The sequence below is a fragment of the Rosa chinensis genome, chromosome 7, assembly GCF_002994745.2.
Source record: "Rosa chinensis cultivar Old Blush chromosome 7, RchiOBHm-V2, whole genome shotgun sequence".
NCBI lineage: Eukaryota > Viridiplantae > Streptophyta > Magnoliopsida > Rosales > Rosaceae > Rosa > Rosa chinensis.
The window spans coordinates 4,012,116-4,039,897 of NC_037094.1; the positions used below are offsets into that span (position 1 = coordinate 4,012,116).

A 27,782-nucleotide genomic window follows, 5' to 3' on the forward strand; every position below is an offset into this window, starting at 1 on the left:
ATCCATGATGTACATGTGTATATAATAAAATTTTGGAATTTTATCCACCCACTAGAAAAAACTCAAAAAAGTGAAGGTTAATCAAATAGGGGTCGAGACTCCTCCACATCTTTTTCTACTTGCAGATATTTTACAAGCTTTTATTAATGGGTAATTAACAATGAGGCCATATTCTTGTGATTTTGTCAAGAGAGGAAAATATCGGCCTTCCATATTTTTCTTTTCTAATCATATTTCTTTAAGGTTTTAAAATGGGATACCCGTCCTTCAAATAAATAAGTGCATCTACCATTCACTTATACCAAAGTACTGAGAAACATCCAACCTAACCCACACACGTTGTAACCTACTAGCCCCACGTACCTCACTCCCCAATACCCCTACCTCTATATTATGTCTGAAACCTTCAACACACTCGACTCAGATTGAACAGAAAGAAGAACAGCCATGTTTCTCATAGTAGTGATTACCTTCCTCTTCGCCGTGTTTTTGTTCCGGCTTCTTTTCTCCGGCAAATCCCAAAGCCACTCGCTCCCTCTCCCTCCTGGCCCCAAACCATGGCCTGTGGTTGGCAACTTACCTCACTTGGGCCCCTTCCCGCACCACTCCATCGCGGAGTTGGCGAAGAAACACGGGCCGCTCATGCACCTCCGCCTCGGCTACGTTGACGTAGTCGTGGCCGCATCAGCATCTGTAGCGGCCCAGTTCTTGAAGACTCACGACGCCAATTTCTCCAGCCGACCGCCCAACTCCGGCGCCAAGCACCTCGCCTATAACTACCAGGACCTCGTGTTCAGGCCTTACGGTCCACGGTGGCGCATGTTCCGGAAGATCAGCTCCGTCCATCTGTTCTCCGGCAAAGCCTTGGATGATCTTAAACACGTCCGGCAGGTAAAAATTGACCAGCTGCGAATACGTTAAAACTCTCTAGAATATTGTTAACTGTTCGTGCCCAAAAATAATATAACTGTAAAGTATTTAAGTTACTGAACGTACAGGGTCAGACACCGAGATTTTCACTCATCACCACTTGTTTTTTCATCATTATAAAACGTTTTCTTCATCTTAGTTAAAATTATGTTTAAAATTAGAGCTTTGAGTTTGATATATATTTGTTTGATATAATTTCTTTAGTAATGATATCATTAGCAGTGATAGTTAAATGATTTTCATTGACTGGAATATTATCTACCTAATAAATTTACAGATATGTAGGCTCTTATTTAATTGGCCGTTCATGTTAATGACCTATTCATAAGTGTTAAATTAAGAGTTTCCTTTTCTTTTTCTTTTTTCTTTAATTAACTATACAAAAATAATTGTAGGAGGAGGTAGGTGTGCTAGCGCATGCCTTGGCAAATTCAGGGTCAAAGGTAGTGAACCTGGCGCAACTGCTGAACCTGTGCACGGTCAATGCCCTAGGAAGGGTGATGGTAGGGCGGAGGGTTTTCGGCGACGGCAGCGGAGGCGACGATCCGAAGGCGGACGAGTTCAAATCGATGGTGGTGGAGATGATGGTGTTGGCAGGAGTGTTCAACATAGGTGACTTCATCCCCTCTCTCGAATGGCTTGACTTGCAAGGCGTGGCGTCCAAGATGAAGAAGCTCCACAAGAGATTCGACGACTTCTTGACCGCCATTGTCGAGGACCACAAGAAGGGCACCAGCACGGCGGGGCACGTCGACATGTTGACCACTCTGCTCTCGCTCAAGGATGACGCCGACGGCGAAGGAGGAAAGCTCACCGACACTGAAATCAAAGCTCTCCTTTTGGTAAGTGCACGTCTCTATCTCTCTTGTATTGAACCAAAAATATACAGTTAAGGTTTAATTATGATGATGCTAATGGTCCTGACCCCTGACCGAGATAGATATTCAAGGGCCTGAAAATCAATAAATGACCCATGTGGGCATGAGCGTGATTGCGCGTGTTCCTCACATGCAGTGAACTAGTACGGATGTAGTTAGACAGGACATGGAGGATGGCCTTTCCCTATGTTACTCCCCAACCTCGTAGCCTACACGCACCCAACCCCCGTACACATATACATCACATTTTACCTTGCTATAGTGAAGAAATTTAACCTAGGTTGCATGTCTTTCTAGTAATTTTAGCCGCTTTTTGATTGCCGTAACTTTATTATTCAAAAATCAAAATTACGAGACCATGAATAAGTTAGTATCCCATCCATTTATTATGTGTTTGTTTGTTTTTCTAGAAATGTGTCATTTTTACTATTATTTGACCATATTATGTGCATTATATGTATGCAGAACATGTTCACGGCTGGCACTGATACATCATCGAGCACGGTGGAATGGGCAATAGCTGAACTCATTCGGCACCCTCATATGCTAGCGCGAGTCCAGAAAGAGCTTGACGATTTTGTCGGCCACGACCGACTCGTGACCGAATCAGACATACCCAACCTCCCTTACCTCCAAGCCGTGATCAAGGAAACGTTCCGACTCCACCCATCCACTCCTCTCTCGTTGCCTCGTATGGCAACCGAAAGTTGCGAAATCAACGGCTACCACATCCCGAAAGGCTCCACACTCCTCGTCAATGTATGGGCCATATCACGTGACCCGGCTCAATGGGCCGACCCACTGCAGTTCAAGCCCGAGAGGTTCCTGCCAGGGGGCGAAAAGCCTAATGTTGATGTTAGGGGAAACGATTTTGAAGTCATACCCTTCGGTGCCGGGCGAAGAATATGTGCCGGAATGAGCTTGGGCCTGCGTATGGTCCATTTAATGACTGCAACATTGGTCCACGCATTTGACTGGGCCTTGGCTGATGGGCTGACGGCTGAGAAGTTAAACATGGATGAAGCATATGGGCTCACTCTACAACGAGCTGCACCGTTAATGGTGCACCCGCGCACCAGGTTGGCCCCAGGTGCATATAAAACATCATCATCTTAATTAGAGAGCTATGTTCTAGTGTGGCCGGTTTGATGTCTCCATGTTTTCTATTTAGGTTTGAATCTGTAAGATAAGGTGATTCATTTTTTTTTTTTGGAAATAAGATAAGGTGATTCTATGCATGCTGAATCACAAGAGTTGCTATCTAAATTCCATGTCCAATGAAAACGTTCTTCTTCCCTTTTGTAAAACTTTCTCTTATATAATATATTCTTTTGATTTGTTAAATATATTTATTTCAATCATCTTGATCGAGATTCAAGACATAACTACTCAACAATGCAATAACGCAATAATGTAACAATGTGTACCAAGTTGACTATGGCTAACTTTCCCCTAGAAAGACCTATCTTTGGAATAGGTCTTTCTAGGGGAAAGTTAGTCATAGTCAACTTGGTACACATTGTTACATTATTGCGTTATTATATTGTTGTATAGTGTAATTGACTCATAGTAGAACTCATTTTAAAAGGGTGAGGTATGACTTCGATGCGTGGAAAGAGCTGCAGATCCTATTAGAACAAAAGAGATAGATGTCAAGTTGCTGATATCAGTCGACATGCTTGATGGCCAATAAAGAGAGGGAGAAAAAAAAAAGCAACTATCTAATACTTTAATAACATGACCAACCGACTTAAAGAAGGAAAGAATGGTCATGTTACGTCATCTATATATCAGTTGCACGGTGGGAAAGCCAGGAATCAAGACTCCAGGGGGATTGATACTTTGATGCATCACATATTCATCTAAAGTCTTTACGCACGCGCGCACACACAATGTACAATATATACACACACACACACACCCTTCACTCACCCAAACAAAAGTATCACATATCTTAGAAGTCCGCACCTGAAAGAATTTTGAACAAGAAATTATGTTTAATTACATTTAGATGTAGATTTAATGATGAAAAATAAAACAAGTCAATTTAAATTTTTTTTTTTCATCGTTGAATTTACATCTAATGATACTTGAGTATCAGTTAACAATAGTGATGTTCACCTGGTTAGTTTCTGACCAACAAATTATACTATCATTTTTTTTTTTTAAAGTGTTACTCAATCACTTCAGGATGTAAATCCAATGGTGGAAAAATAAAACTACTCAACTTAAAAATAACTTTTTCAAGGTGAAAACGATGTTATCAATTGTATGGTCACTTGCAAAAGTCAAAAGTTTAAGCAATTTTTCATCCCCAACTCCAATAGATTCTCTATTTTACAGCCATCTCTAAAATCTTCATAATCTTTTTAAAATTTTAGAGATTGCTATAAAGATTATGAAGATTTTAGAAATTGCTATAAATTTAGAGAATTTTGTTTTCTCTTTTCTCACTGTCCCTAAGGGGGGTGTATTCAATTCAGATTTTAAAAGATTTTGTTTGAGTTTTTATAATCCATGGATTTACTTAATCCATGAATTGTTTAAATTCTATATGGACTCTAATTGATTCTAATAAATTGATTTACTGGTATTTGTTTTGATTTTACAAGTCCTTATGATATTTTTGGTAGATTAATTTTTTTCTTCTTCTTTAAAGGCAATGGATATATGGATCCAACTATAATTCTATATCAATGACAAAAAAGTGTGTGTGTGTATGGTAATGTACCATTCTTTGGGGAAAGACTACAAACTATATTAATTGAAACTGAGGAGTACATGGAGTGATGCAAACGCATAAAAAGAAAAATAATAAAACATGACAAGATGCACAGTTGCATCTATAATGAAGAAAAAATAATAAAATATAACAAGATGCACAAACGCATCTAGAGTAAAAGGTAACAAGGACGTGACTTGATACCAAAAAATTTGATATCGCTACACTGCATATGTCACGAGAGCAGTGTAAATGTAGTAGTAACCATAGACGTAACCGTAACCGATGATAGGAATTACCTAGGAGAGGTGATTCGATCACCAAGAGCTCGAAAGTGACTGAAGGTGTCAAAAACTCGAATTTCAGCAGACGAACTCCAAAAAACCAGAACCAATACCAACACAAAATGAGCATCTGTCTCGAATCTAAGATCCGAATTTGGGTACGACCTGGGTCCCAAATTCGGACCCAAATCCTTCCCGAATCCAGAGACAAGCCCACCAGCCCAAATAAGGCAAGAGTTCAGGCCCATGTGCCAAGGTCAACCTATCTAGAAACGCTAAGGACACCCAATTTGCTGGGCACCCTAGCGCCGATCATCTCTGGTCTGAAAAGCCATGCTGCCCATCAGATATGACGCTCCGTCGATGAAGTTTGAAGAGGAGCAGACTAGGAGAAGGTGCCCAACGATGGAGAGCACTGTGACCCCTTGAAAAGGACTCCTCCCCATCGAAGAAGACCCGATCTCTCCGCTAGAAGGGTCAAACAATGCGCCTCCGTCCAACGTAAGAACAAAATAGCGCTGGTCCTACAACACCCAGATCCGCACTGATTCAAATTGATCCAACCTTTGAGGCGCGCTCGCCTTGGCCTTGATGTCCCTCCATCGTGAACCACCAAGCGAAAACACCGATCAGCGTCACGGTACCCCGCAAACTTCCGATCGATATGCCAAAGCATTCCAGGTACCACAACCAGCGGGTTGAACAGAGGCAAGCCACGATCTCAGAGAGATCGACCAACAGGCACCGTGAGGAGGGGAGACCTCAACCGGAGCTAAATTTTTTGATATTAGAAGCCCTAGGGATAGGGTTCGCCGCCATAGAGGGAAAAGAGAGAGAGCAGTCGCTCTCATCTTTAATGTACCATTCTTTATGTTGTGTGTTAGTGTGTAATGATATATGAATAATAAGAGAAAACTAATCAGCCAAAATGTTACACAAAAAATAAAGTAATAAACTAATGACATAATTTATTTCATATTTAATTTACAAAAGAAACATGTGTGTATGTATCATCTTAACAATACCATTGAAAGTGAGCTTAATTATCTAAAATGATTAAAAATAAAAAATAAAATTATTAGATGAAAACAGAGGCAGAGGTAGAGGAGGATAGTGAGAAGATAGGTCTAAGACAAAATGGATGAGTATCATCTATTGAGAGCTACTTTTTTTTTTTTTGTGAATAGCTTCTTCATTTTTTGAGTGAGAAAGAATCCATCAAAATCTCTTGGGAAGTGGTTGAATTGTTTTTGAGTTTTGATATGTATAAAAAGCACTATAAAATCCTTCAAAATTCAGCATTTAATGAAATCCTTAAAAATCCGTATATTTTTGAATATCTGCATATTTGAATGGATAATTCTAAATCTTAATTGAATACATCAAGATTTTAAAGGATTATTAAGAATCTCAATTGAATACCCATAGACCTTCAAAATACAAAAAAATCTTGTAGATTCTTAAATGAATACACCCCCCTAAAATGAGGATAGTTAATGAAAATCTGTTAAAACAAAATAGACTTATTTTTTCTAAGAGAAAAATCAAAATACGAGGACTGTTGGAGTTGCTCACAAACTTAGAGCAACTCCAACAGCTTTCCTATAATTTTTATATTATAGAGAAGCAAAAGTCAAACCTTTAGCCTATTTTTCTTCTCCAACTCCAACAGATTCCCTAGTTTACAGTAATCTATAAAATCTCCATATTCTTCTTTAAAATTTTGGAGTTTGCTGTAAATATAGGGAATTTTGTTTTCTCTCTCCTCACTTTCCTTAAAATAGAGATAGTTATAGGGAATCTGTTGGAGCAAAAGAGACTATTTTTTTTTCCTAAAGTAGAGAAAAATCAAAATATAGGGAATCTGTTGGAGTTTCTCCTGACTAGACTAGATGAACATTATTGTCTTAATGGCAACCAGGTGAACATTATTGCGTTAATAGTGCACTCTCGCATAGTGGTGCGTGACGCAGAAGCGACGTCGTGATCTCTATATTACCAAAACTAATGCTATACTTTCTTTGATTAGCCTAAACCCTTGATGCAATCTCCTCGGCCAGAGCTATGGCAACAGATCTCCTACAACACCTGAACGCCTCGGTCAACCCGCCGATCCCAAGCCTTCCCGCCACCGTCGACGGCGAGGATCGGAGGTTGTCCAGCTCAAACTGCCATGGCCTCTGGTACAGCGCCGTTCTCGTCGTCCCTTCCGTCATTTTCTTGGTCTACTTGGCCTTCCACGCCAAGAAGAACCTCAAGAAGCTCTCAAATGGCAGCTCTTATATCATGATTTCCTATTATGCCCTCGTCTGGGTCGCCGCCCTCCTCAACCTCGCCTGGTGCGCTCTTCAGGTCCGTGCAGCTTTCGCTTTCTAGGGTTTGAAATTGCTTTTGGAATTTTAGGGTTTGAGATGAAATTGGCGTTTGCAATACAGGGTTGGCAATGCTCTGGTGGAAAGGCGGTGGCTTGGAATCTGTTGACTTTGTTCACAGCTTCTGCAATGATGTGTTTGGAGATTAGCTTGGTGGCTTTTTTGCTCCAGGACAATTACTCGACTGGAGTTGAAGCTCTAGCTCAGACTTTCCTTTTCTCAGGGATCGTTGTGAGCGTGGATACACTGCTCAAGGTACTATTGAAAATCCATGTTTTTACCTGTTTGTAATTGACCACTTGTTTCTGCATAATGTGATTTCGGCTTAATCTTTCGATATGACATATTTTGGTAGCAGTAGATTCTGTATGTATGATGTGGGGTGGTCTTGTTCCGGTTTCCACTTGTTTGTAGTATTGTTGAGTGGATTATTACTGAATCAGTTCATTCAGATCCACAGTCTGAATCAGATAATGTGACCATCTGTTAGTAATTTCTTTTACTACTACTTCCAATTTTATGTTCCAAAACCCTTTTGCTGTCTCTGAGCATGCACTCATTCGTTCAGTGGTAGAACAAGCAATTCAATGATCTCAGCAAAAGATCCTATTCTTCAAAGGGGTTGCAACCTGGTGTTTTAGTCTTGAAGAAGTGTAGTGTGTTTTATTTTAACTTGACGAAGAAGTTTAGTTACTTAACACTCTTGACAGTTACCTCTTGCATATGCAAAATGGTAACAGAAGATTACATATATACACCCAACACTGTGCGATCAATAGATTAAATGGTGGAGAGTGGAGGTCCGCAAAAGGGATTTGTGGCGGATGTTCACTCTAAAACTAAAACAGGCCTTGTATATCTATGATTTAGTTGTCTTTGTATTTCTTTCCCCGTTCTTATTTTAACATCTTTGTGTTTCTCATTCCGTTCCAATGAAAAAAAAAAAAAAAAATTGGCTTCCACCTATGTACTGGCACTGGCACTCGAACCATCTTTACATCTATGGGTTTAACATAAGCCTTGTTCAATTTCAGGCAATCTATGTATTTGGATTTGGGGTCCCTCTCTTCATGGTTGGTGTTGGAGGTACGACTGGAGTGAAATGGGGCCTATGGTTCTTCCACAAATCATTGCTTACTGCAGTCTATGGCTTCATATTGTTTGTGCATTTCTCCAAATGGAGAGAAAAGCTTCCGCGTGAGTACATGTCTGGTTCTTCTATTGCCACAGCTTTGTTTGACCAATTTAACGTGTAGTTCTGTTCTCATGTTTACAGCCAGACCAGCCTTCTACAACTACATTGTCGTGATGTTTGTATTTGGTGCTGTGACAATGTTTGCTTGTGGGCTTGCTGGAATCGGGGCTGGTTTTGGCATTTGGTAATTAAAGATTTGTTGAAAATTTGAATTAGGACAAAGTTATTATCATTATCTTGCAATTAAAAATTTGAAGTATGTATCTCTTGCAGGTTGTACAATTTGACAGAAATATGTTACCACGCTCTCTATCTTCCTTTTCTATATGTAACCTTCCTGGCAGATTTTTTCCAGGTGATCATTTCAGAATCATGGTTAAACAATGTTTTCTGGTTTTCAACAGCTTATGGGAAGGTGATAATCATGTAAAATTATGTTTTCTTGTTTACAGGAAGAACAATTTCTTCTGGATAATGCATATTACTCTGAGATGAAGGATGCAGGGTTCTTCGATGCTGATTGGGATTAGTCTCTTGGTAACTTGTAACCATCCGGCCCTGCTTTGAATACCTTGTAAATAAGATGCAATGTGTATTTCAAGGGTAAATTAGCGCACGAAACAAAAACCATACTCGTTGGGTAATAATTGTAAATGCAACTTTGTTGAGTAGTGAGAGCAAATCTAATTGACTAATTCTGTAGCCATCTGTGCTTGCCAGAGCTCATTCATGTTGCTTGGATGGTCGAGCTGAAGAAATTCATGCTAATTTTTCACAAATTTTTCTTTTCTTTGCATAGTCTGGTACCGTCTAGTCTAGTGATATTAGATTATTTTGTTGTTGTTGGAAGTCCCGGGTACGACTCATAGACTAATTATTGTATATTCTCAATCTTTTATGTTATCTTCAATTGCACCTGTTACCATATACAATCTTGCTGACTATTTTTCAACAGTATGGACATTCACAACTAATGTCAGAACATTTATGCATATACAAACTTGCTGACTGATGTGCAATGGCCAGCGAAGTAAAACATGGCGATCTATCAACTGATAATCCTACTCTGGTTACTGCCATCCTTCAAGGCTTCAAGTTCTGAAATTGAATGCTCTTGTTCGAACCCCAGATAACAATCTGATATTAAAATCAGTTTCATCCCCTGAAGAAAACAGTAAACAAAACTTTTATAGTATCAAAAAGATGTCCTCCTCTCACTACAACATATGTAGACTTACTGATAAAGCAAGACAATTCCAAAAACTATAAACAGTGAGAAAAACATCAATAACAATCCAATCAACAGATCTATGCAACATACACACTAATAATTTACAATGCAAAATAATTTCTTTACGCTGTCCAGTAATAATTTACAATACTACATAATTTCTTTACACTGTGTGTAGTTATTCCATTGTATTTACACCAACACCTATTTATCTTTAGTGATTGTCTTTTGAAAATTACATAAATACAGTTCCATTTCTATAGACACACCATAATCAACCAAATTTAAGCATAGGTTATCAGTCAAATTGAAAGCTAGACAGTACCTGGAGAGTGGTTGAATCGGATGGCAACTCCATGTTAGTAACCAAGTGATCAGAGAAAGATACTCTCTTCAGAGCATATAGTTCCAACGTAGAGGTGTTCCCAAGGACCAACCACCATGCTTCATTTTTCACCTGTAAAAAGAATGTCGAGATTAGATTGGTGCGCTCATAACTAGTTTAGAACAAGAAGTTTTACCTTAGGAAAACGTGGAGTGAATGCTCTTGATTTATATTTCCTGAAATTGGTCTTCACCAATCTGATGTTTAAAGAGCAGGATTTTCCACCATCTTTCGGTAGAATTTTTAACTTGACTTCGATGCGTGGAAAGAGCTGCAGATCCTATTAGAACAAAAGTGATAGATGTCAAGTTACTGATATCAGTCGACATGCTTGATGGCCAATAAAGAGAGGGAAAAAAAAACAACTATCTAATACTTTAATAACGTGACCAACCGACTAAAAGAAAGAAAGAATGGTCATGTTACGACATCTATATGTCAGTTGCACGGTGGGAAAGCCAGGAATCAAGACTCCAGGGGATTGATACTTTGATGCATCACATATTCATCTAAAGTCTTCACACACACACACACACACAAAACAAAATAGAGAGCTGAACACCTCAAAAAAAAAGAAAAAGGGAAGATGGTTTTTTCGATTACGGGTCATAGTTCTATACACTCAAACCACTAACCCCACCCACCCTTCTCTTACCCAAACAAAAGTATCACATATCTTAGAAGTCCGCACCTGAAAGAATTTTGAAGCAGGGAAGTTTCCAATCATGTTCTGCAAAGTTGCCTTGGGAAGTTCCAATAGCTGCTGTATATGGAAGATTCCTCGTTTGCCGAGTGATTCCGCAAGTTCAACATTCATGCAAGGCAACATCCATAAGGAAGAATCCTCATCAAACCATAAGCCCTGAAAATACCACAAAAGGATATGAGATGAGGCAAGAAGGTGGAGTCAATACTTTTTAAAGAACAAACCATCTAACCCAATGAATAATTGCAAAAAGATGACTTGACATTTCTATAAACTAATCAAAATTCACGCCTTAAAAGTGACTAAGATTTTATGGGGTCTCCTAAATGTCTAGTTAGCTCAATTCCGACCCTTCATCAGGCAAATATGACCACCTGAAGGGTAATAGATTCCTCTAAAAGTTATGTTGTAGGAAGGTATCTGTTTCTCTTGTTGATTCTTCTGTGTAAAATCCTCAAAAATACGTACACCTGCAATTTCTCTTTTGTAGAAGGTTCAAAGTTCTGGGCAGATGGCCCTAAAAGGTTTGTAGGCCTTTCACCTTGAAAGAAGCAAAAAAGGAAAGAAGAATTTTTCTTGGAACCAATGAAAAATTAAAAGACCATCAACAACAATGAAGAAGACATCAACTAACAAAATTCACAGATATTCAGCATCTCTGATACGTCTAGCTAATCAACAGGTCTGTTATCTGTAGATATTCCCTTCTCCATCAATCTAAGCCATTATTTATTTTCATGATAATAATAGTTATAACTGTAACTACTAAGAAGAATACCTGCATGACCATCTGCAAAAGATGCATGCAAGTAACTGAACTTGAAAGCCACCCACTGTTGGCACATATATCTATCATGGCCTGGATAATCCGTATACTTTGATCCAAAACTGACTTCAAGTCTGTGACATAGTCAGTAATTGGTAATTCTAACTGCGAGAAATGTGCCTGAACAAAAAGTTCATATAAGGTGAGAAAATAAAATGAGAGGAACTAACAAAAAAACAACAGAAACTTCATGGTTGAAGACAAGTCTGACCTGAAATAGCAGATTTGCTTTGACATGTGGATCATCTAGGCGATCCTTATCCACTTTATATCGAACTCTCTCAGACAATGCCTCATTGTAATTTTCCTATTACCAAAGAAGAGAGTACCCAACAATATTAAGATACTAGTCTCATTTTTTTCTTGTGTGTGCTGATCAAGGAAACTGGCAGCAAGGACTACTGTCGGCCAAAATTATTGGTTTCCAATGAAGAACTTAAGGTCCTCTTTGTGGCGTTGTAAAGAAAACATATGTAGCAGCATATTGTATGCAAAACATATTTATCTAAAAGGAAAACTAAGTACACATGTATCGACAAAAAGGCAATATTTACCTCGTTATGGCGAACAGGAAGCTCATCATATTCAGAAGCAGCAGATAGGATATGCAAGAATACCTATAACAGAAAACCTCCTTGAGCATTACAGAGGTGTAAAAATGAGAATTTGGAATACTGAATAAAAATCTTCATGAACCGTTTCTTACTTCAAGAGAGGTATCTGAGCCAATGTTTGAACCAAACATCGATACAGTCAAGTAGCTAAGGTAATACTGGGATGCTATCGAACCCAGCATCATTGGCTCCACACTGTCTTCACTCATCTTGATGCATCCACTGTCTTCCAGATCCTCCAATGTGTTCTGCACTAACCTGCAGAAATAAATCAGCATGTAATCAAAGCAATTCCACCAAAAGAGATCGATGCATCCTGATAGAAATACATTTCATAACAAATGGGAATATACTATTACCTAGACAAATAAGAACTGAGACTTTCGGCGTCAGTATTGTCCAAGCCATAGTAAGCCGGATTAAACATCTGTAGCAAAGAAATTTTCCACGTAAGATCTTGGACAGGCTCAACAAATAAATAGAGTTTACTAATAGCACAATTATAATAAACACTAAAGGGTTTAACTCATCATGTGTCACAGTGTCACAACAGTAATGGTAGAGACCAAGAATGTATAATCCAATTCACATATTTGTTTCAATATTATTACACATACATATCACAGATACCAAAACCATACCAGTCTGCGGAATAAATATGTCCACGTAAGATAATGCAATGCATCCTCTTTATGGCAAATTGTGCCAGAAACTATCTCCGCATTAATGTGATTATGCAGCTGTTCCCTCAGACTACTCTCGACAGGAAATGGTTCATATAAAAACTGCAATTCACAAAACCACAAATTACACCATGATCCTAAAAGATATGCATTCCATTCCACTAACTATATAAAGTCACTGCTTCAAATTTGACCTTTTTATAGAAGCTCTTTTTGGGTTCATGAACAAGAATGACTGCTTTCCCGTGTTGATCAAATTGTGGGCGACCTGCACGACCCATCATTTGCAAGATATCTGTGATTGGGAAGTCGACGTATCTTTTTGTTTTCCCATCATAAAATTCTGTTCCCTGCAAGAGAATATAAAATCTAGTCAAAATTGTTTCTACAAGGGTGGAAATCAGGAGCGTACAACGGAGAACATTTCATGCACAGCTACCAGAACTCTAATAATGTAAAACACATCCCAAATGCTTTGCTAAACACGGGTCACTGAGAAATTTAATATTAAAAAGCAGAAAAAGGATGGTTACAACTCCTTTTGGTTCTATTTCCAAAAAATTTCTTGTTGGTAATCTTTCATTTATCAAGACAGGACCCAATAGATCTTTGTCTTCTAATTGAATCTTCCTCTTACCCAAAATATCTTCACAAAGTCCAATACCCCTACAAGACTTGTGCTTCAAATCCATAGAAGGAAGTGCTTCAACCCTCAAGCCAAATTCTATACAATCTCACTGATTGATTTGAAGACTCACGTTAAAAGCATGATGTGAAATGTAAAAAAGATCCAAATTCTGAACAGCAAAACATCCCAGATAGAAAGTTTCTTATACTGGGAAAAAAAATGTAAAAGCATGCCACACAAGTATTGCCTTACCTTAATAATAACCAGATGCGCTGGAAGGTTTACACCCCATGCCAACGTGCTAGTACAAACCAATACCTACATTTTAATGAACAATACTTGATCAGTATAAAGAATGAAAGGATATGATCATTGTTTATTCCTTTTCCTACTGTATTTGGGTAAAGGAGCAATGCCTGAATCTTGTTGTTTGCAAAAAGTTCCTCAACCAGGGATCTATCTTTGTCATTCAGACCAGCATGGTGTAATCCAATGCCAAATTGCAAGGTGTGCCTCAGGTTACTATCAGCAACCTGATAAAGAACCATCTGCAGTTCTTCTTCCAGTATACAAAGAAACTGCCTTGGATGCTCATCTGAAGCTGCATACTTTAATTACCAAAAGAAAAAGAAAAAATGTTTAGTCATAGTTATTGATTGCTTTGTATCCCCAGCATTACCATGGAGTTTCAATCCTACCTGAATGAGGTCCAATGCAGTAAGCCTTGTCTGGCGACGTGAGGAAACAAAAATTAGAACCGGTTTTGTAGGTGAATGGGTGCATATAGCAGCATATGATGGTTTGTTCATGCTATTCATCCTTGGACAATAGAACTTTCCTGGATATCCCTGTTTGTAGAAACTGGCATATTAATACTATGAAGTAAACTATAAACATGCATAGATCAATAGGAAGACGGTATAACTTCTAGTTAAAGTAGTCATATACACCCAACAACAGATAGCCTTGTATATCTAGCAGCAAGTGCAACAGGTTCATGCATTATTTCCCTTTATATAAGAAAATAAATTATTTTATAGTTATTTGAAAAGGAAAAAAAATAGTCTACCAAAATAGTGCAAACCAACTTGGCAATATTCTTTCACTCTAAGTTAGGGATGGGAAAAGCAGTGCTGAATCAAATGTGCTTTGCTTGTGCATGATATGACTGCAGACTTGTTTTTGTAGGAAATCTTGTTAATCATCATTGTAGTCTTTTTATAATTTTAACATTATTAAAACAATATTTAGCTAGAAATTTTTGTCCTTGTAAGTAATATCATTTGTTAAATTAAAACTATGAAAGATACATGACGAAATAATTTTGCAGCCGCAATTAAAACTTCTCTACAAAACCAAAAATAAGCACTGCACAAATTAATACAACAGACAGGAGAGCAATTAATAAGAGAGACAGAAGGACAGAAGATTAATAATAAATTTCAAAGTAACAAAATAAGGATGTCCATACAGCTCATGAAAAGTTATTGATATATCTAAAATGAAACAGAAAGAGCCAAGATTAATACTACAGATAGCCAATTACTATTCAAGAACCAAATCCATTTGAAACACTAAATCCACTTACCTGGATATGAACTTCAAGAGGTACAGGTCTGACACTTGGTTTGAAATTGAAGAGTCCAGTTTCTCCAACACCCAACCAATCAGCTAAATCTCTATATAATTCAAACAATATAAAATTTTAAAATGTGACAGCTTGTGCAAGATACTAGGATCAAAGATACAGAGAGGCATACCCTGCATTTGCCAGAGCTGTAGAAAGGCCTACAAACCGTACTTCACGCTCTGTCTGTGAGGATATGTATCTCATCCTTGACACAATAACCTGAAACAATGAATCTGGGGTTAGGATGTTCACTGCATAAATGAGAGTCAACTACTCAAGCTAAAAGAACTTGGAATACAACACATATGAGGAATGGAACAGAAACTCGTGTAAAAGAATTATACAAACCCCGGTTAATTTATGACTTGACTACTATCGTAAAACGATGTGATTCTCACAACTAAGTGGAATCCAACAGAGGAGACTTCAGAGATTGCCAATATTGATTTTTTTTTTTTTTAATTTCATTTTTGACAAATTTAAGGAATAGCTACATTCAGTCCACATTTCAGTTGAATTGCATACTTAAGTTGAGTAGATAAAAAGTCCAGAAGCATTTGAGATGAGAAAAAAAAAATGGGTTAATACTAGCACTCAAAACATACATTTCACTGTACAATCCAAAAATATCAGTAAGAAGCTACATAACATGAAATTGAAAGTTGTAGTACAGCTAAGAGCACGGAATTTTCAAATAAATACCTCGAGTATAGGCCCACGGTCAGCTCCCAACAAGTGAATCTCATCCAAAATCATAAGCCCAACCTACAGGTAAAATCACAGTTTAAGATATGACTTCATATGATCTAGTAGAAAGGAGTGTAAAAAGAAAAAAGAAAAAATTGAGAAGAATACCAATTAATGAAAGTAATACAATGCCTTCTTGAAAGAATAAAAAAAGAGAGGCTTATATGTAAATGATTGCACCTTTTTAACATAGGTTCGGCTATGCCAATTACGACTGATACCATCCCATTTTTCAGGAGTTGATATTATGATATCTGCTGACAAGATGGCCATCAAATCTGGAGTATAATCTCCTGTCATTTCAACCTGATAGTAAAGTTCAGTCAGTACCAGTACCACATGTTAAGATATAGCTATAAGCAAAATAAAATAATATAATAGTGAAAATATAGTAATAAATAAGAAAGAAAATACCAACCATTTTCTTCCCTAGCTGAGAGACAAGGCGCTTCCTCCAATCATTCATTCTTTCTCGAACAATAGCCTTCAAAGGTGCTATGTAAATGACCTACAGCAAACAATTCACACAAATAGCACTTTAGAATACAAAGCAGCATTCAAAACATGTGGTGGAACACATACATCATACACCCAATGTTAACCCTCATACCAAGGAACCTTAATAGCCGTTAACTATATACTGACTACAAAGCATACAAATCCAAGAGAAAGCTGTTTTATAAGGTAACTTTTCAGTAATTTTGTCCATCAATTTGACAAATGTAAAAGCATAAGACTTGGATTACTGAAAGTGATTGTCCCTTTGTAGAGTTGCCCAGATCAGCAACAACTGATATCCTCTAAAAGACTAAAACCAACCCTTGCCCTTTATTCTCCTAATAATTTCTTAAAATTTCACTAAATGGAACCTATACAATATACCCAGAAATTCACCAATCCCACTTCGCAGACCTGGGCTTGAAACTTGAGTCTGGACTCTGGTGCCTCTTTCTGAACCCTACAATTAGAAGACAGGAAATTCTAGCAAATGGCTAGGTGGGTAACGTGAGGGGGTACACATCCCAGACCACATGGTAGCAAACCATGGCCCTGACCAAATCCATACAATATAACGAGCCTGCTGCAGTCTCCAAGCAAGAAAGTGTGCTGAGAACGAAGTTTTTCTTCATTTCTGAAGAAGGCCCAATATTGAACACTACTTCACTGTGATCCTCAAAATTTGTTTTATTTCTTTCTCACCAAACCATGATTCCAAAATAGTGTTCATCTAATTTTGTGCTGTGTACCATTAAGAAATGTGAATAACATACCTTCATATCAGGCTGGGTGTTGAAGAGACGAAGCATAGCAAGCTCGGCAGAAATAGTTTTTCCACTTCCAGTAGGAGCTCCCAGTAATACATTATTGTCTGTGTGATACAGCACATGGAAAGTCTGCCCCATTGCAGAAAAATTGTCAAGTTACTGAAATGTAATGGATACAGCCCAAAAGAGCAAAAAGAAAAACAAATATAAAGGAGTACAATCGCCGAATCAAACCTGTGTTTGTATTGGATTAAAGTGCGAGAATTTGTACAATGCTTCATAAGCAGTGTTTCCAAGAGATGTCACAGGGAGAGGCTTTAAATCTAGCAGTTCTGTATGTGAAGTATGGGCCTGAAGAAAGCATACATGTCTGATGAGACAAAGCTTTTGGCAGGACCATCTTGAAATTGCAACCCAAAAAAAAGAAAAGAAAAAAAACACGGTGAAATTTAATTACCTCTGGTAGTGTTAGATTATGGAAAGAAATGGTGTAGAATGCCTCTGCATGCAACCAAGAATCAGAAACAGCACGTATATAATACTGTGGCGGATGTGGCTCAAATATTGGCACAGTGAACGAGAGCTTCTGGGGTTCCCCTTTAGCCATCCGTTTTGTTAGAGTGAATAGCTCCGAGTGGTAGATATGATCATTCTCAGAATCCTGTTATGTAGTTGTACAAAACTCAATTTAAAATATATAAAGAGTAATTCTGCTAGTTAAATATGTAAAGTATATGAGGCCACGATCGAAGTGACGTAAGATTACTATCATACAGGCAATCATTCCTCAAATATTTAACAGATAGAGGATCCAGGTCTGCACCTCAACTAGAATCCACCAACGCTGGGCGGTGCCGTGAAAACGATCTTTCCATATAAAGTCTGGTTTAATATGCAAATCCACCTGAAAATTAAAATTAATCAAGTAGGATTTGAAGATGAAATTCTTGAACCATTAAAACGTATTAAGTGAGGGAGAAACTAAAATATAAATTTTAAGGTTCACAACAAGAATTTACCTTTAAAACAGTTCTGGTAATTGGACTTACAGTTGCTGCTAACTGGATCCATGGAAAATATCCCAAATATTGCTTAACCAACTTCAATCACCCAAAAGAAAAAAGGCGTTGGACAAATTTCTAATAATTTGAGGCATACAGCACCACATGAAGTTTAAAACACCGCATTAAAGAACATATACCCTTCCTCCAGGTCCATAATTGACCAGTTTCCCAATCTCTTTTTCCTCCATATCATATAGGCGATCAAGATCAGCACCTCGTTCCTCAAGATTTCGCAGTATCTGTACAAAAAGAAGCATTTTACATTTTTGTCAAACACCGGACAATACTTTGAGTAAGTAATAGGATAAAGGTACAATGGACAAACTTGTGCTGAAATCTCCCTGTCAAATTGTCTGAAAGGATGTTGATAGGGCCAAACTTGGCGGTCCACTGCCTTGCAATATTCCAACATGAACAATGACATCTCACTCCAGCCTTTTCGCAAACAAATCTCAAATAAGGCCCGCATAATACGTGCCAAGCTTGCACTTATATATTGAGCATCAGAAACCAAAGAAAAGGTATCAATTGAGCCTCTAGATATGTACACCTGCCGAGCACATAAGTCATAAATTAGCCAACAAGTATTGCCTTTTCTGCCAGTTTCTAACTAGTATTTGGTACCAGTTCCAGAGCAAACAGCAACCTGAATGAGAACGGAAATCTTTCCATGTTTATTTGAAGGACCACCCCTAACTTCTACTGGACACAATTTTCGCACCAACATCTCAAGCTCATTTTGTTCCTCTTCTCGAATAACAATATTTTCAAATTCTGAGGAGTGGGCTACCATGTCAATTACCTGCAAGACCAGCAAGAAGAGTACAATCATATCAAACATCACAAGACAGTAATATTACCAGTCATGGATGGATCACCCATACAGTTTTCCTATGAAGACACGCTTTTAAAGGCTCTAGTGGGTTCCCTCAACTAACTCACACTACGAGTTTCCAGCTCATTTTTTTAACAGGAGCATGATCAGTCCATAACAAACAGCATCTCTAGGGGACATATTATTTATTTGGAAAGATACTTTTGTTGAAAACAATTGGGTGATGGTAATTTTGAACACACACAAATCCAATACAATTTTATTAAAGAAAACAATTACCTCAGTCTCATTCATGTGACGTTTCAACATTTCATTGTAGGTTTCAACACTAGAGTATTGAATATAAAAGTGGCTTGCTATGCGACCAAGCTCTGTACAATAAAAATTGCCACTTTTCTCGTCAAACCGCATCATTTTTGCTTTGTCAAGGGCACGCGCAGCATCTGCTATGAGAGATCTCTGCTTTAAACTCAAGGAAGGATCTGCCATAACCTGCAAAATGCAAAAGAAATTTTTCCTGTATAAGCACCTAAATTCAAGTGAACTAAGCATAATGTAGTTCAGAGAAAAGCCATCAACATTCAACGAGGGTCAACCGGTCAACTATATAGGTTAAGTGTAATCAACATACAGTACCTCCTCCCACGCGATACCATATGCCAAAGGGTTGAGCCTCATCCTTATAAAAAGGTATGTATATCCAAGCCATGCACAAGCTTCCTTGACATTGGTGACAGTTCCAAGTGCCACCTCTGCATTTAAATTGTCCTTCAAGGAACTGATGAACTGAAAATAAAAAGACAATTTTTAAACAATAAGGAAATTAAAGCATCTTGACAGTCTTAGATAAATCGAATGCACAAACAAGCAGAATTCAGAATTTAGAGCAACCAATAATAGCTTTCCATTAGAGCACACATGAATATTATCAATATCACCACTATACTCATATTTTATAAGAGCCACAGGTAGAACCAGAACATGAATCTGAAATGTGAATGTGAATTTCTATTGACGTACGCATAATGAAGTTCTTGAACACATCACACATGAGAGACATGAACCACCACTTGGTTGCACTTTAGATCAACTAAAGCTGACTAGTGAGTAGTGACAAATAAGAGAAAATAAAGTAGATAATCAATAACGCAGCTTTCACCATCAGTTTCTCCCGAATTTATAGAAAGTTCCTGCCTGACATAATTCTCTTTTTTGTAAACTACAAAAGTACCTGACTTTCAATAGGAAGTTGACTCGTCAGCAACCGCAGATAGTAGGCCAGCTTGTCATGAGACGTGATTATAATACCTTCACCACTTTTATCGAATTGAGGTCTCCCAGCTCGTCCAAATATCTGAAACCCAGATGTCATGAGTACAAAAAAAATAATAATAATAATAAAATAAAAACAGATGTCAAAGTTTACTTGAGAATCGAGATAAGAGCAATGGTTAAGAGGCTTACCTGCATAACATCAAGCATTCCCAGGTCTCGCCACCCACCAGCCTTTGGATCATATAATTGGGTCCCCTGGAAAAGAACGCAAGACACTTTATACTTTATGCATAATATTTTGTATTTTTTTTTCTTTTTTTATGTGTAGGATACAGGAACTATTGTAATAAACAATCAAATTGTGAAAGATAAACCAGAAGTCAATGCGTCACAAGATTTCATCAACAAAAATTCTTCCCATTCTTGAATTACACTCAAAGGTACATCCCTAAATTAAACTGAAACAGTATCGTTTAGTAGAAATCTTGCCATTAAAGTTATATACATTGAGAGAGAGAGAGAGCAATGTCTAAACTTAATATGATATACTATGGAAGAATTTCTCCTTCATTAAAATGTCTAAACTTAATATGATATACTAGAGACAGATGTAAAAACTCCTCAACAGAAAGAAAGAAAGAAAAAAGGCGACAAATTTATAGTCCATTTTGTCACATCTTGTGGCTTTATAAAATTACAGTATATATGCTAACTAAATGCAAGACTTAAGCAATGGACATATATAATACTTTTGGATAGATGCTCAAACCTTTATCACAACAGTGTGAGCTGGTAGATTTACACCCCACGCCAAAGTTGCTGTACAAACAAGTACCTATATAAAGAAAATAACAGAAGACACAAATGCTTCAACCAAATAAAAAGCATAATGGTACATGCCACATCATGTAATCAGGCTGGAAAATCTTAGGAAATGTAAATGGAAAAAAAAAAAGTATTAGAAAATAAATAAGTGAGATTTTTTAGTGAATTTTATGTGGTACGTCCACCTCATTTGCCACATCAGGTGGTTTAAATGTGTTACATGAAAATCTTTAACATTATACATATAAAATTGATGGTATGATGTACGGAAGGAAACTAGATTTATCTACCTTCAATAGTCCATCAGAGAAAAGGCGCTCAGTCAGACCTCTATCAGAACGTAACATCCCAGCATTATGAATTCCAATTCCAAATTCAAAAAGTTCAACAAGATCTTTGTTTCTGGATTTTACAACTTCCCTCTGAAATGCATAACATGGGACATCTATGAACAAAAAGAAAACAACACTACTACCAATAAAATGCAGAAAATCAGGGATTTTCATGCCTGGATCAATGAAAATTGTGGGTGCTGATCATTCTTAAAGAGCTCCAGTCCTTCAAATTTGCGAGCAAGTTCAACCTGCCAAATAAGTCATATCAGTTGATAATGGGAAGCAACATATAAAACACATCACATAAGACGCTAAAGAAATCACATAAGAGAAAAGAAAGAATGCATACTGGTCTCGCTGATTCATTGGCATAAACAACCAACCTAGTTTCTTATTAACACTTGCAAACAAAAATTTCAAGCCAAAACAAATCCAAAAAGATAAAGCACATACCAGCTTCTGAGCCGTTTTTGCTGTGTCCTTTCGAGAATGGACAAATACCATTGCCTGATGACCTTGCCTTAGTGACTCCACAACCTGGCCGAACAAGTATTTAATCAATCAATGAGCATTCCCATACATAAGTGGCACAAAAAAGAACCTCCCAGGAAGCACAGACCTTCTTGTAGCATATCTCATTCAACAATTCAGTTTTGGCTGAAAAGTTTGTCTCACTAATACCAATATACTGTTGTGCAAGGGGCACTGGACGATAGCTAGAATCAAAGTAGAAGAGTCCTGCCTCTGGATTCACTCTCAGAAACTGTGCAACCTACATTATTATAAAAATAAGTTCAAAGTATGGCAGTTGAAGGCAACTGAACAGATTATATTAGTAAGTGGCCAAGATACCTCCAAATAGTTGGGTAGAGTGGCGGAAAGTCCCACAATGCGTATCATTGACTGTGAAGACTCCACCTGTCGCACATAAAAAACAAAACCAAAAAGAAAAATCAAAACATAAGAAGAAAAAACGTAGTTTGCAGGTACTCATAACATGCAGCTATCACATAACACTTCTGAAGAGACAATCCTCTTCTGGATGACTAGGCAAACAATACATTTTCATTTTTATTTATTGTATAATTGTAAGCTTGTTATACATTGTTGTCCTCATCCCTTATAAATTAAGCTCCAGTGGTAGTGTCATATGGTAAGAAAGGCTTGGTTGAAGTAGGTCTCATTCACCCACCTATTTGCTGATTAGCAAGGTGAAACTCTTGGTATGCATAATCATGAGCAAGATGGATTTGCACAATAGGAAGATGCTAGTTCGATATACATTGTTATTCATTCCCTAACAGCAGAGACATTTGGCCATTTGGGCCCAGTGGATGTTTGGCAACCTTCTGAATCTCTAATCTCTCTAAGTTGGAACCAGTTAAATAAACACAGAACTTAGAAGTCACAAATAAGTGGAAAAAAACTAAATGCATTGAATGATTCACCAAAAATTCAATAGATTAAACTTAGGACTTTCTCAAAATATGCATTAAGCAAACGTGTAGTGTATTGGTCCAAGTTAAGAATTATGGTAATGAGAAGGGAATAAAATTCTCCCTCTACTGTCAACCAGACATCAGAAGATAGAACCAAGAGCCAGCAAGTATATAAAAGCATCCTTCATGCACATAAGTTGATTGTACAAATTGAATCAATCACACTTAACTGGTACAATAATTATTTAACAGCACAAAGTAAGACATTAATGATTAAACATTACCTGGCGTAAAGTCCGAGCAACTAGTGCCTCAATTACCGGGCCTCTATCATCATTCAAAAGATGAACTTCATCAATTATTAGAAGCTTCACCAGCATTGAAAGTGACATGTCACTGCTCTTGCGAGTAATGACATCCCATTTCTCAGGTGTTGTTACTATCATCTGAATAACAAGATACGAAAAAAATTAGTTTGTAACAGTAATAATATTAGTTTTTGCATGCATGTAACAACCAACTGAGCCATCAGAAGTTGATCAATTGACCTGAGTTTCTTCAAGTTCATTCTTAGAAAGTTGCATGTCTCCAGTAAGTTCTCTCACAGTCATATTCAATGGAGATAACCGATGGCTAAAAGTTGATGTGACTTCTGCAGCTAACGCCTAGAAAAAGAACATGATTATAAGTGACAAATCACTAAGCCAATGCCCACTTCCTGCCCTCACCCACTCAAAAAAAGCAAGAGAGTAATATATGGGAGGAACCTTCATAGGTGCAACATAAACTATTTTGAACTCGTCTTTGTGCAGGTAACCATCTTTGAAGTGCTGTCCAATCTGCCACCAAATGCCTCAGTTACTATCTAAATCTGAAAATGGATCCTAAACGACAGTAAGGAATACTTAACCATGCAAACACAATAAATTGAATTCTACATGAAAGGTACTTTACTATACATAGCGCCATAACTAAGGCACCCAATAGCTTAGTTTTCTTCTTGCTTTTTGGCAAGGTGATATTTTGAAGAGATGAATTCTCTTGGAAAATATATTATATTATTATAATATTTCCCAGCTCAAGGACTATGACTGTATGACAAGCCTCTCACACATCCCATACGGAGGAGGAGGACTGTGCAATGAGCCCAAGTTCAATCATAGATAACAAAAACAAAAGTGCAAATCTTTGACCATTTCCAAGTAACAAGAAAAAAGGGTTTACTTTTTTTGGGTGCCTAAAGAGAAACAGTCTAATCACAAAATGCATATTAGAAAAACAGGAATGGCAATCTTTGCACCTCATGTAGAATGGAAATCATAGCTATGTTTGTTTTGCCAGCTCCTGTTGGAGCACAAACCTGCAAGTTTATGGAGAACAGATTCAGACACATACTTTCACTACAATGGTTTGCAATTCAGAAGATCGGAATAAAATATCTTACTAGTATATTCTCATTTGTGTAGTACACAGTATGATATATGCGGCTCTGAATGCGGTTCAAAGATTTGTATCCACGAAAAGCAGCTTGAGCAAACTCATCTAACTCCGAGATCTCAATCTGACAACATGTGATAGTGAGCACAGATTGCAAAGGAGAAATGAAGGTCAGAAGTTGATGAAATGCCAGGGCAATGGCTATTTGTTAAACCACAGTAAATGCAGAACTTATTATCAGTTTGCCACTCAACTCCAATTGCATCACAAACCCATTTTAAGGAACATAAGTCCATACAATTATCTACAAAAAATTGCATGGTTCATATGATTCTTCTAATGAAAGTACTATCTAAAGGCTTATACATGTCAAACGCATTCTGTTCAAGCCTCCTTTAGAGAGAAAATGTACAAAAATAGCATGCGTTTCCAAGTAGTTTGTATGATAAATTTAGCAAGCCTATTCATCAGGTAAAGGAATAGACAGGTTTAGTACTTCATTGTTATGAAGTACATAAGATAATTATTATGAAGAACGGGCATCCCTCCCCTGGTGTTCACTTCTGAATTACCTAAAGGTCCCTATTAAACTCATTTCTTTTGTTTATTGACTTGGTTATGTAACATTGGAAATCTAATTATTAAATATCTAGTAAAAGCATTGAGAACCAGTAAATAAAACTGGAATGAGAGTCACGAAGTACAATGAACAAGAACTGCAAATGGTTACCAGCTTTTCTCCAGGTTTCATTTGTGCTCCTGGTGTTGGAGGAATTAGGACCTCCTCATACCCCTTGTGGTGCTTCCTCTGGGTTCCTTGCGGAAGAGCATTAACTGCTATCCCTTCACCAAGGCCCGATAGATCATCAAAAATATTTTTTTTCTCACTTGCTTGTAGTAGAGAAGAAAAATTTACAGCAGCCAGATCACTATCAGTGCCATATTCTGTTCCTCGTCTATTTCGCTTTTCCTCTTTGCGCCGAAGCTTATCAATCTGCCGTTCAGATTCTGTTTGAACAGTAACCTGAAAGACAAGTGAAATTGTTTGATGCCACATGTTACTCTTTTATGTTATGTAGTAATGGGAACAAGTTTTAAACAGAACCAGCTCTACCTGTGTGCCATAACTCGGCATGCGAGGTTGAGAGGTCAAAGACGATTTGTCAGATTTCATTACTAGTAACCCATGATGGATCGCATCAACAAGTTCCTTTCGATGCTGAGAAATTTAAGAGAAGAAACGAAACAAGAGTTTAGCTGTAAACTCATAAAAAAGTAAATCTAGAATGGACTTCTCCAACAAAAGTCCATTCAATAACTAAGAATTAAGTATCGATAAGACTAAATCTTTGGAGAATATATTTTGAGCCTTTTCTACAAAATGAATATGTACATGAAGTGGCGAGAGAAAGATCCTGATAACACATGTCAGGAAATCAAGACTACTGTGGGAAGAGATTTTGTTTTGTAGTGTGTGTGTGTGTTGAAGATGAACCATAAGGAGTATCTAAGATCAATCTTAACAGTACTAGAATATTTAGATTCTTACTGATATGAGGTCTTGAACAGTTTCAAATGCACCATCCCCCACAAGGTCCAACAAGTCACCTGCTATCTTTATTGAATAAAACAAAAAAGAGCTTACAATCAGAATGAAATGGAATTAGTTGTGTAGAAAAGCTCAAGAGTGAAACCAACATATATGAACTATTAGCCAGTACCTCGTCACCAGGTTTGTCAGAATCAAGCACCCGACAAATGGCCATAGCCAGTTCATCTCGAGAAAGCTGTGTAGTACTTTTTGTTATCTGATCACATGCATCTTGTAGCCAAGTCAGATCGATGCTGCGCCCATCAGTAGCAGAATGACCGCCACTCAAGCCACTGTGACCATATGATCCTTCATAATAAGAAGAAGGTCCAGCGGTTTCCTCACAAAATGACTCCGCATCATCCAAAGAAACATCTACCAAGAACCGAGCCGGAGGATGAAAAACAAGGTTGGCACCAAATTCTGCATCGTCATGAGATCCACTTACAGGCCTTTCTGAAACAAGTGTAATCCCATGATCACTAGACTGCATCCCACAAAGTCTCTGAGCTAGAGACACAACTTTCCGCATGTTAACATCTGAAACTGTGTGCCCCAAAAGCATTTGCACTTCCTGCCTACATTTCAAAATGATAAATGCAATCACAATACTTGAAACTTTTCTTTTCCTTTCAATACATGCATAGAGTCGATTACACTTCCAAACTAATGACTGATTAAAAAAAGAAGATTAGTTATTCGGAAACAGGATTTATACTTTTTTCCGGTAAAATTTGTTTCAACACTGCCTTCCTCCTCCGGTCTGCCAAAAAGCCGGTAAACAACGAGTGCCACCTCACGAAACTCCTCGGATTGAACTTCTCCATCTATCAACTCCACCACAGCTCCAATAAACTGCTTGTAAGCTTGCCGCAGCTCATACGAAGCTGCTCCACAAATTTCCAAATTGCATAAAGATCAAACACTCCCAAATGCACAGCTAACATTACATCAACTTCTTAAAACATAAGCCATTACCTTCCTCCCATCTATGAACTATCTTTCTCGCAAGCTCCGACTCATCAACTGAGCTCGATGATCTATACACACATCAATACAAACATTTCCAAACATATATTAAGCATCAAGCACAAGATCAAAGGCGAAGTAACTAGCAAAATGACTAGTACAAAATCAAATTTCGATTTCGGACCAAAGCGAACAAAATTTCAACTACAATCAAACGCAGTAAATAAAATCAAACATACTGGCGAGGCTTGGTGTGGTTTTGAAGGATGAGCTTGCGCTGCAAATAGGCCTGGTCGACGTCGAAGGGCTCCCTCAGAGAGCTAGTCAATCGCGGAAGCTGAACCAGCATTGTTGAATTTTTCGCTCGGAGAATTTTGCTTTCCGTCTACTTGTTCCGGTTTAGGGTTTTGCTTCGGGCGATTACGGCGCGAAATTGAGGAGGGAAATCGAGCTCCGGAGTCTGAAGCGTTTCTCGGACTTTTGAGAGAAGAGGAAGCTTTACTGTAACTTACGTACAGGTCCTGAACCGGTTAACCGGTTTACTGCTTTTTGGGTTTGAGCCCGCTATTCGGTGAAAGGTGCCAATAATCGGGCCCAATAAAAAGTTGAGAGTAATCGAGGCCCGGGTCGTGAAGGAAATAGTTTCATTGGGCCAGTCTCTCCCAAGTTGATTGGACCTGGGAATCTCCCATCCGGACTAAAACGGACCGTAGTGTGTACGTGTGGTCCATTTGTATAATGGTTTTTTTTGCCCAATAGGCCAATACCATAGTCAATTTTGATGTTCACCATAGGTTCGGCCTTAGAATTTTTTAGAGTTACATACTGGTTACTCTCTATAGTTATAAGATTTCGTCGTTTTAGTCCCTGACCTTTGAATTTCACCTAAAAAATCCTTGAACTCTCAATTTCCTCT

At 37.9% G+C, this 27,782-nt stretch overlaps 3 protein-coding genes across 3 annotated transcripts; 2 read left to right on the forward strand and 1 right to left on the reverse strand.

Annotated features, from left to right (window-relative positions):
- The first annotated feature begins 365 nt into the window (after positions 1–365).
- LOC112178545 (flavonoid 3'-monooxygenase) lies at positions 366–3,053 on the forward strand. Its single transcript, XM_024316694.2, has 3 exons — positions 366–891; positions 1,326–1,772; positions 2,274–3,053. Exons 1-3 carry the CDS (start codon positions 448–450, stop codon positions 2,922–2,924), a joined length of 1,542 nt encoding a protein of 513 aa, XP_024172462.1. The 5' UTR covers positions 366–447; the 3' UTR covers positions 2,925–3,053.
- Positions 3,054–6,755: 3,702 nt separating this feature from the next.
- On the forward strand, positions 6,756–9,087 carry LOC112175828 (protein CANDIDATE G-PROTEIN COUPLED RECEPTOR 2). The gene is made up of 6 exons (XM_024313577.2): positions 6,756–7,166; positions 7,250–7,441; positions 8,221–8,383; positions 8,463–8,565; positions 8,655–8,736; positions 8,834–9,087. Exons 1-6 carry the CDS (start codon positions 6,879–6,881, stop codon positions 8,909–8,911), a joined length of 906 nt encoding a protein of 301 aa, XP_024169345.1. The 5' UTR covers positions 6,756–6,878; the 3' UTR covers positions 8,912–9,087.
- A 151-nt stretch (positions 9,088–9,238) lies between these two features.
- Positions 9,239–27,361, reverse strand: LOC112175827 (DExH-box ATP-dependent RNA helicase DExH14). Its single transcript, XM_024313576.2, has 49 exons — positions 27,106–27,361; positions 26,876–26,937; positions 26,616–26,784; positions 26,028–26,475; positions 25,856–25,921; positions 25,421–25,525; positions 25,037–25,330; positions 24,314–24,430; positions 24,170–24,229; positions 23,637–23,708; positions 23,418–23,534; positions 23,154–23,315; positions 22,283–22,348; positions 22,050–22,202; positions 21,884–21,967; positions 21,604–21,678; positions 21,386–21,517; positions 21,040–21,105; positions 20,460–20,525; positions 20,227–20,349; positions 19,632–19,781; positions 19,275–19,487; positions 18,807–18,962; positions 18,486–18,710; positions 18,298–18,399; positions 18,116–18,196; positions 17,920–18,000; positions 17,554–17,757; positions 17,331–17,447; positions 17,103–17,225; positions 16,250–16,339; positions 16,012–16,137; positions 15,787–15,849; positions 15,215–15,303; positions 15,043–15,133; positions 14,153–14,302; positions 13,871–14,062; positions 13,707–13,772; positions 13,021–13,176; positions 12,785–12,928; positions 12,503–12,570; positions 12,236–12,401; positions 12,084–12,146; positions 11,741–11,836; positions 11,482–11,649; positions 10,689–10,859; positions 10,134–10,277; positions 9,938–10,069; positions 9,239–9,543 (listed from the first exon to the last, which is right to left on the reverse strand). Exons 1-49 carry the CDS (start codon positions 27,213–27,215, stop codon positions 9,430–9,432), a joined length of 6,288 nt encoding a protein of 2,095 aa, XP_024169344.1. The 5' UTR covers positions 27,216–27,361; the 3' UTR covers positions 9,239–9,429.
- Positions 27,362–27,782: the final 421 nt, after the last annotated feature.

What these genes read in the sequence shown, in the direction of transcription:
- LOC112178545 (XM_024316694.2), top strand. Translation starts at nt 448, where the DNA reads ATGTTTCTCATAGTAGTGATTACCTTCCTCTTCGCCGTGTTTTTGTTC. An exon ending in ATCTTAAACACGTCCGGCAG is followed by an intron (nt 892 to 1,325) that starts GTAAAAATTGAC and finishes AAATAATTGTAG; the next exon opens with GAGGAGGTAGGTGTGCTAGC. An exon ending in AAATCAAAGCTCTCCTTTTG is followed by an intron (nt 1,773 to 2,273) that starts GTAAGTGCACGT and finishes ATATGTATGCAG; the next exon opens with AACATGTTCACGGCTGGCAC.
- LOC112175828 (XM_024313577.2), top strand. Translation starts at nt 6,879, where the DNA reads ATGGCAACAGATCTCCTACAACACCTGAACGCCTCGGTCAACCCGCCG. An exon ending in GGGGCTGGTTTTGGCATTTG is followed by an intron (nt 8,566 to 8,654) that starts GTAATTAAAGAT and finishes TATCTCTTGCAG; the next exon opens with GTTGTACAATTTGACAGAAA. An exon ending in TCCTGGCAGATTTTTTCCAG is followed by an intron (nt 8,737 to 8,833) that starts GTGATCATTTCA and finishes TCTTGTTTACAG; the next exon opens with GAAGAACAATTTCTTCTGGA.
- LOC112175827 (XM_024313576.2), bottom strand. Translation starts at nt 27,215, where the DNA reads ATGCTGGTTCAGCTTCCGCGATTGACTAGCTCTCTGAGGGAGCCCTTC. An exon ending in TTTATGTTGCACCTATGAAG is followed by an intron (nt 23,535 to 23,636) that starts GTTCCTCCCATA and finishes TTCTTTTTCTAG; the next exon opens with GCGTTAGCTGCAGAAGTCAC. An exon ending in AGATTTCCGTTCTCATTCAG is followed by an intron (nt 18,711 to 18,806) that starts GTTGCTGTTTGC and finishes TGTGCTCGGCAG; the next exon opens with GTGTACATATCTAGAGGCTC.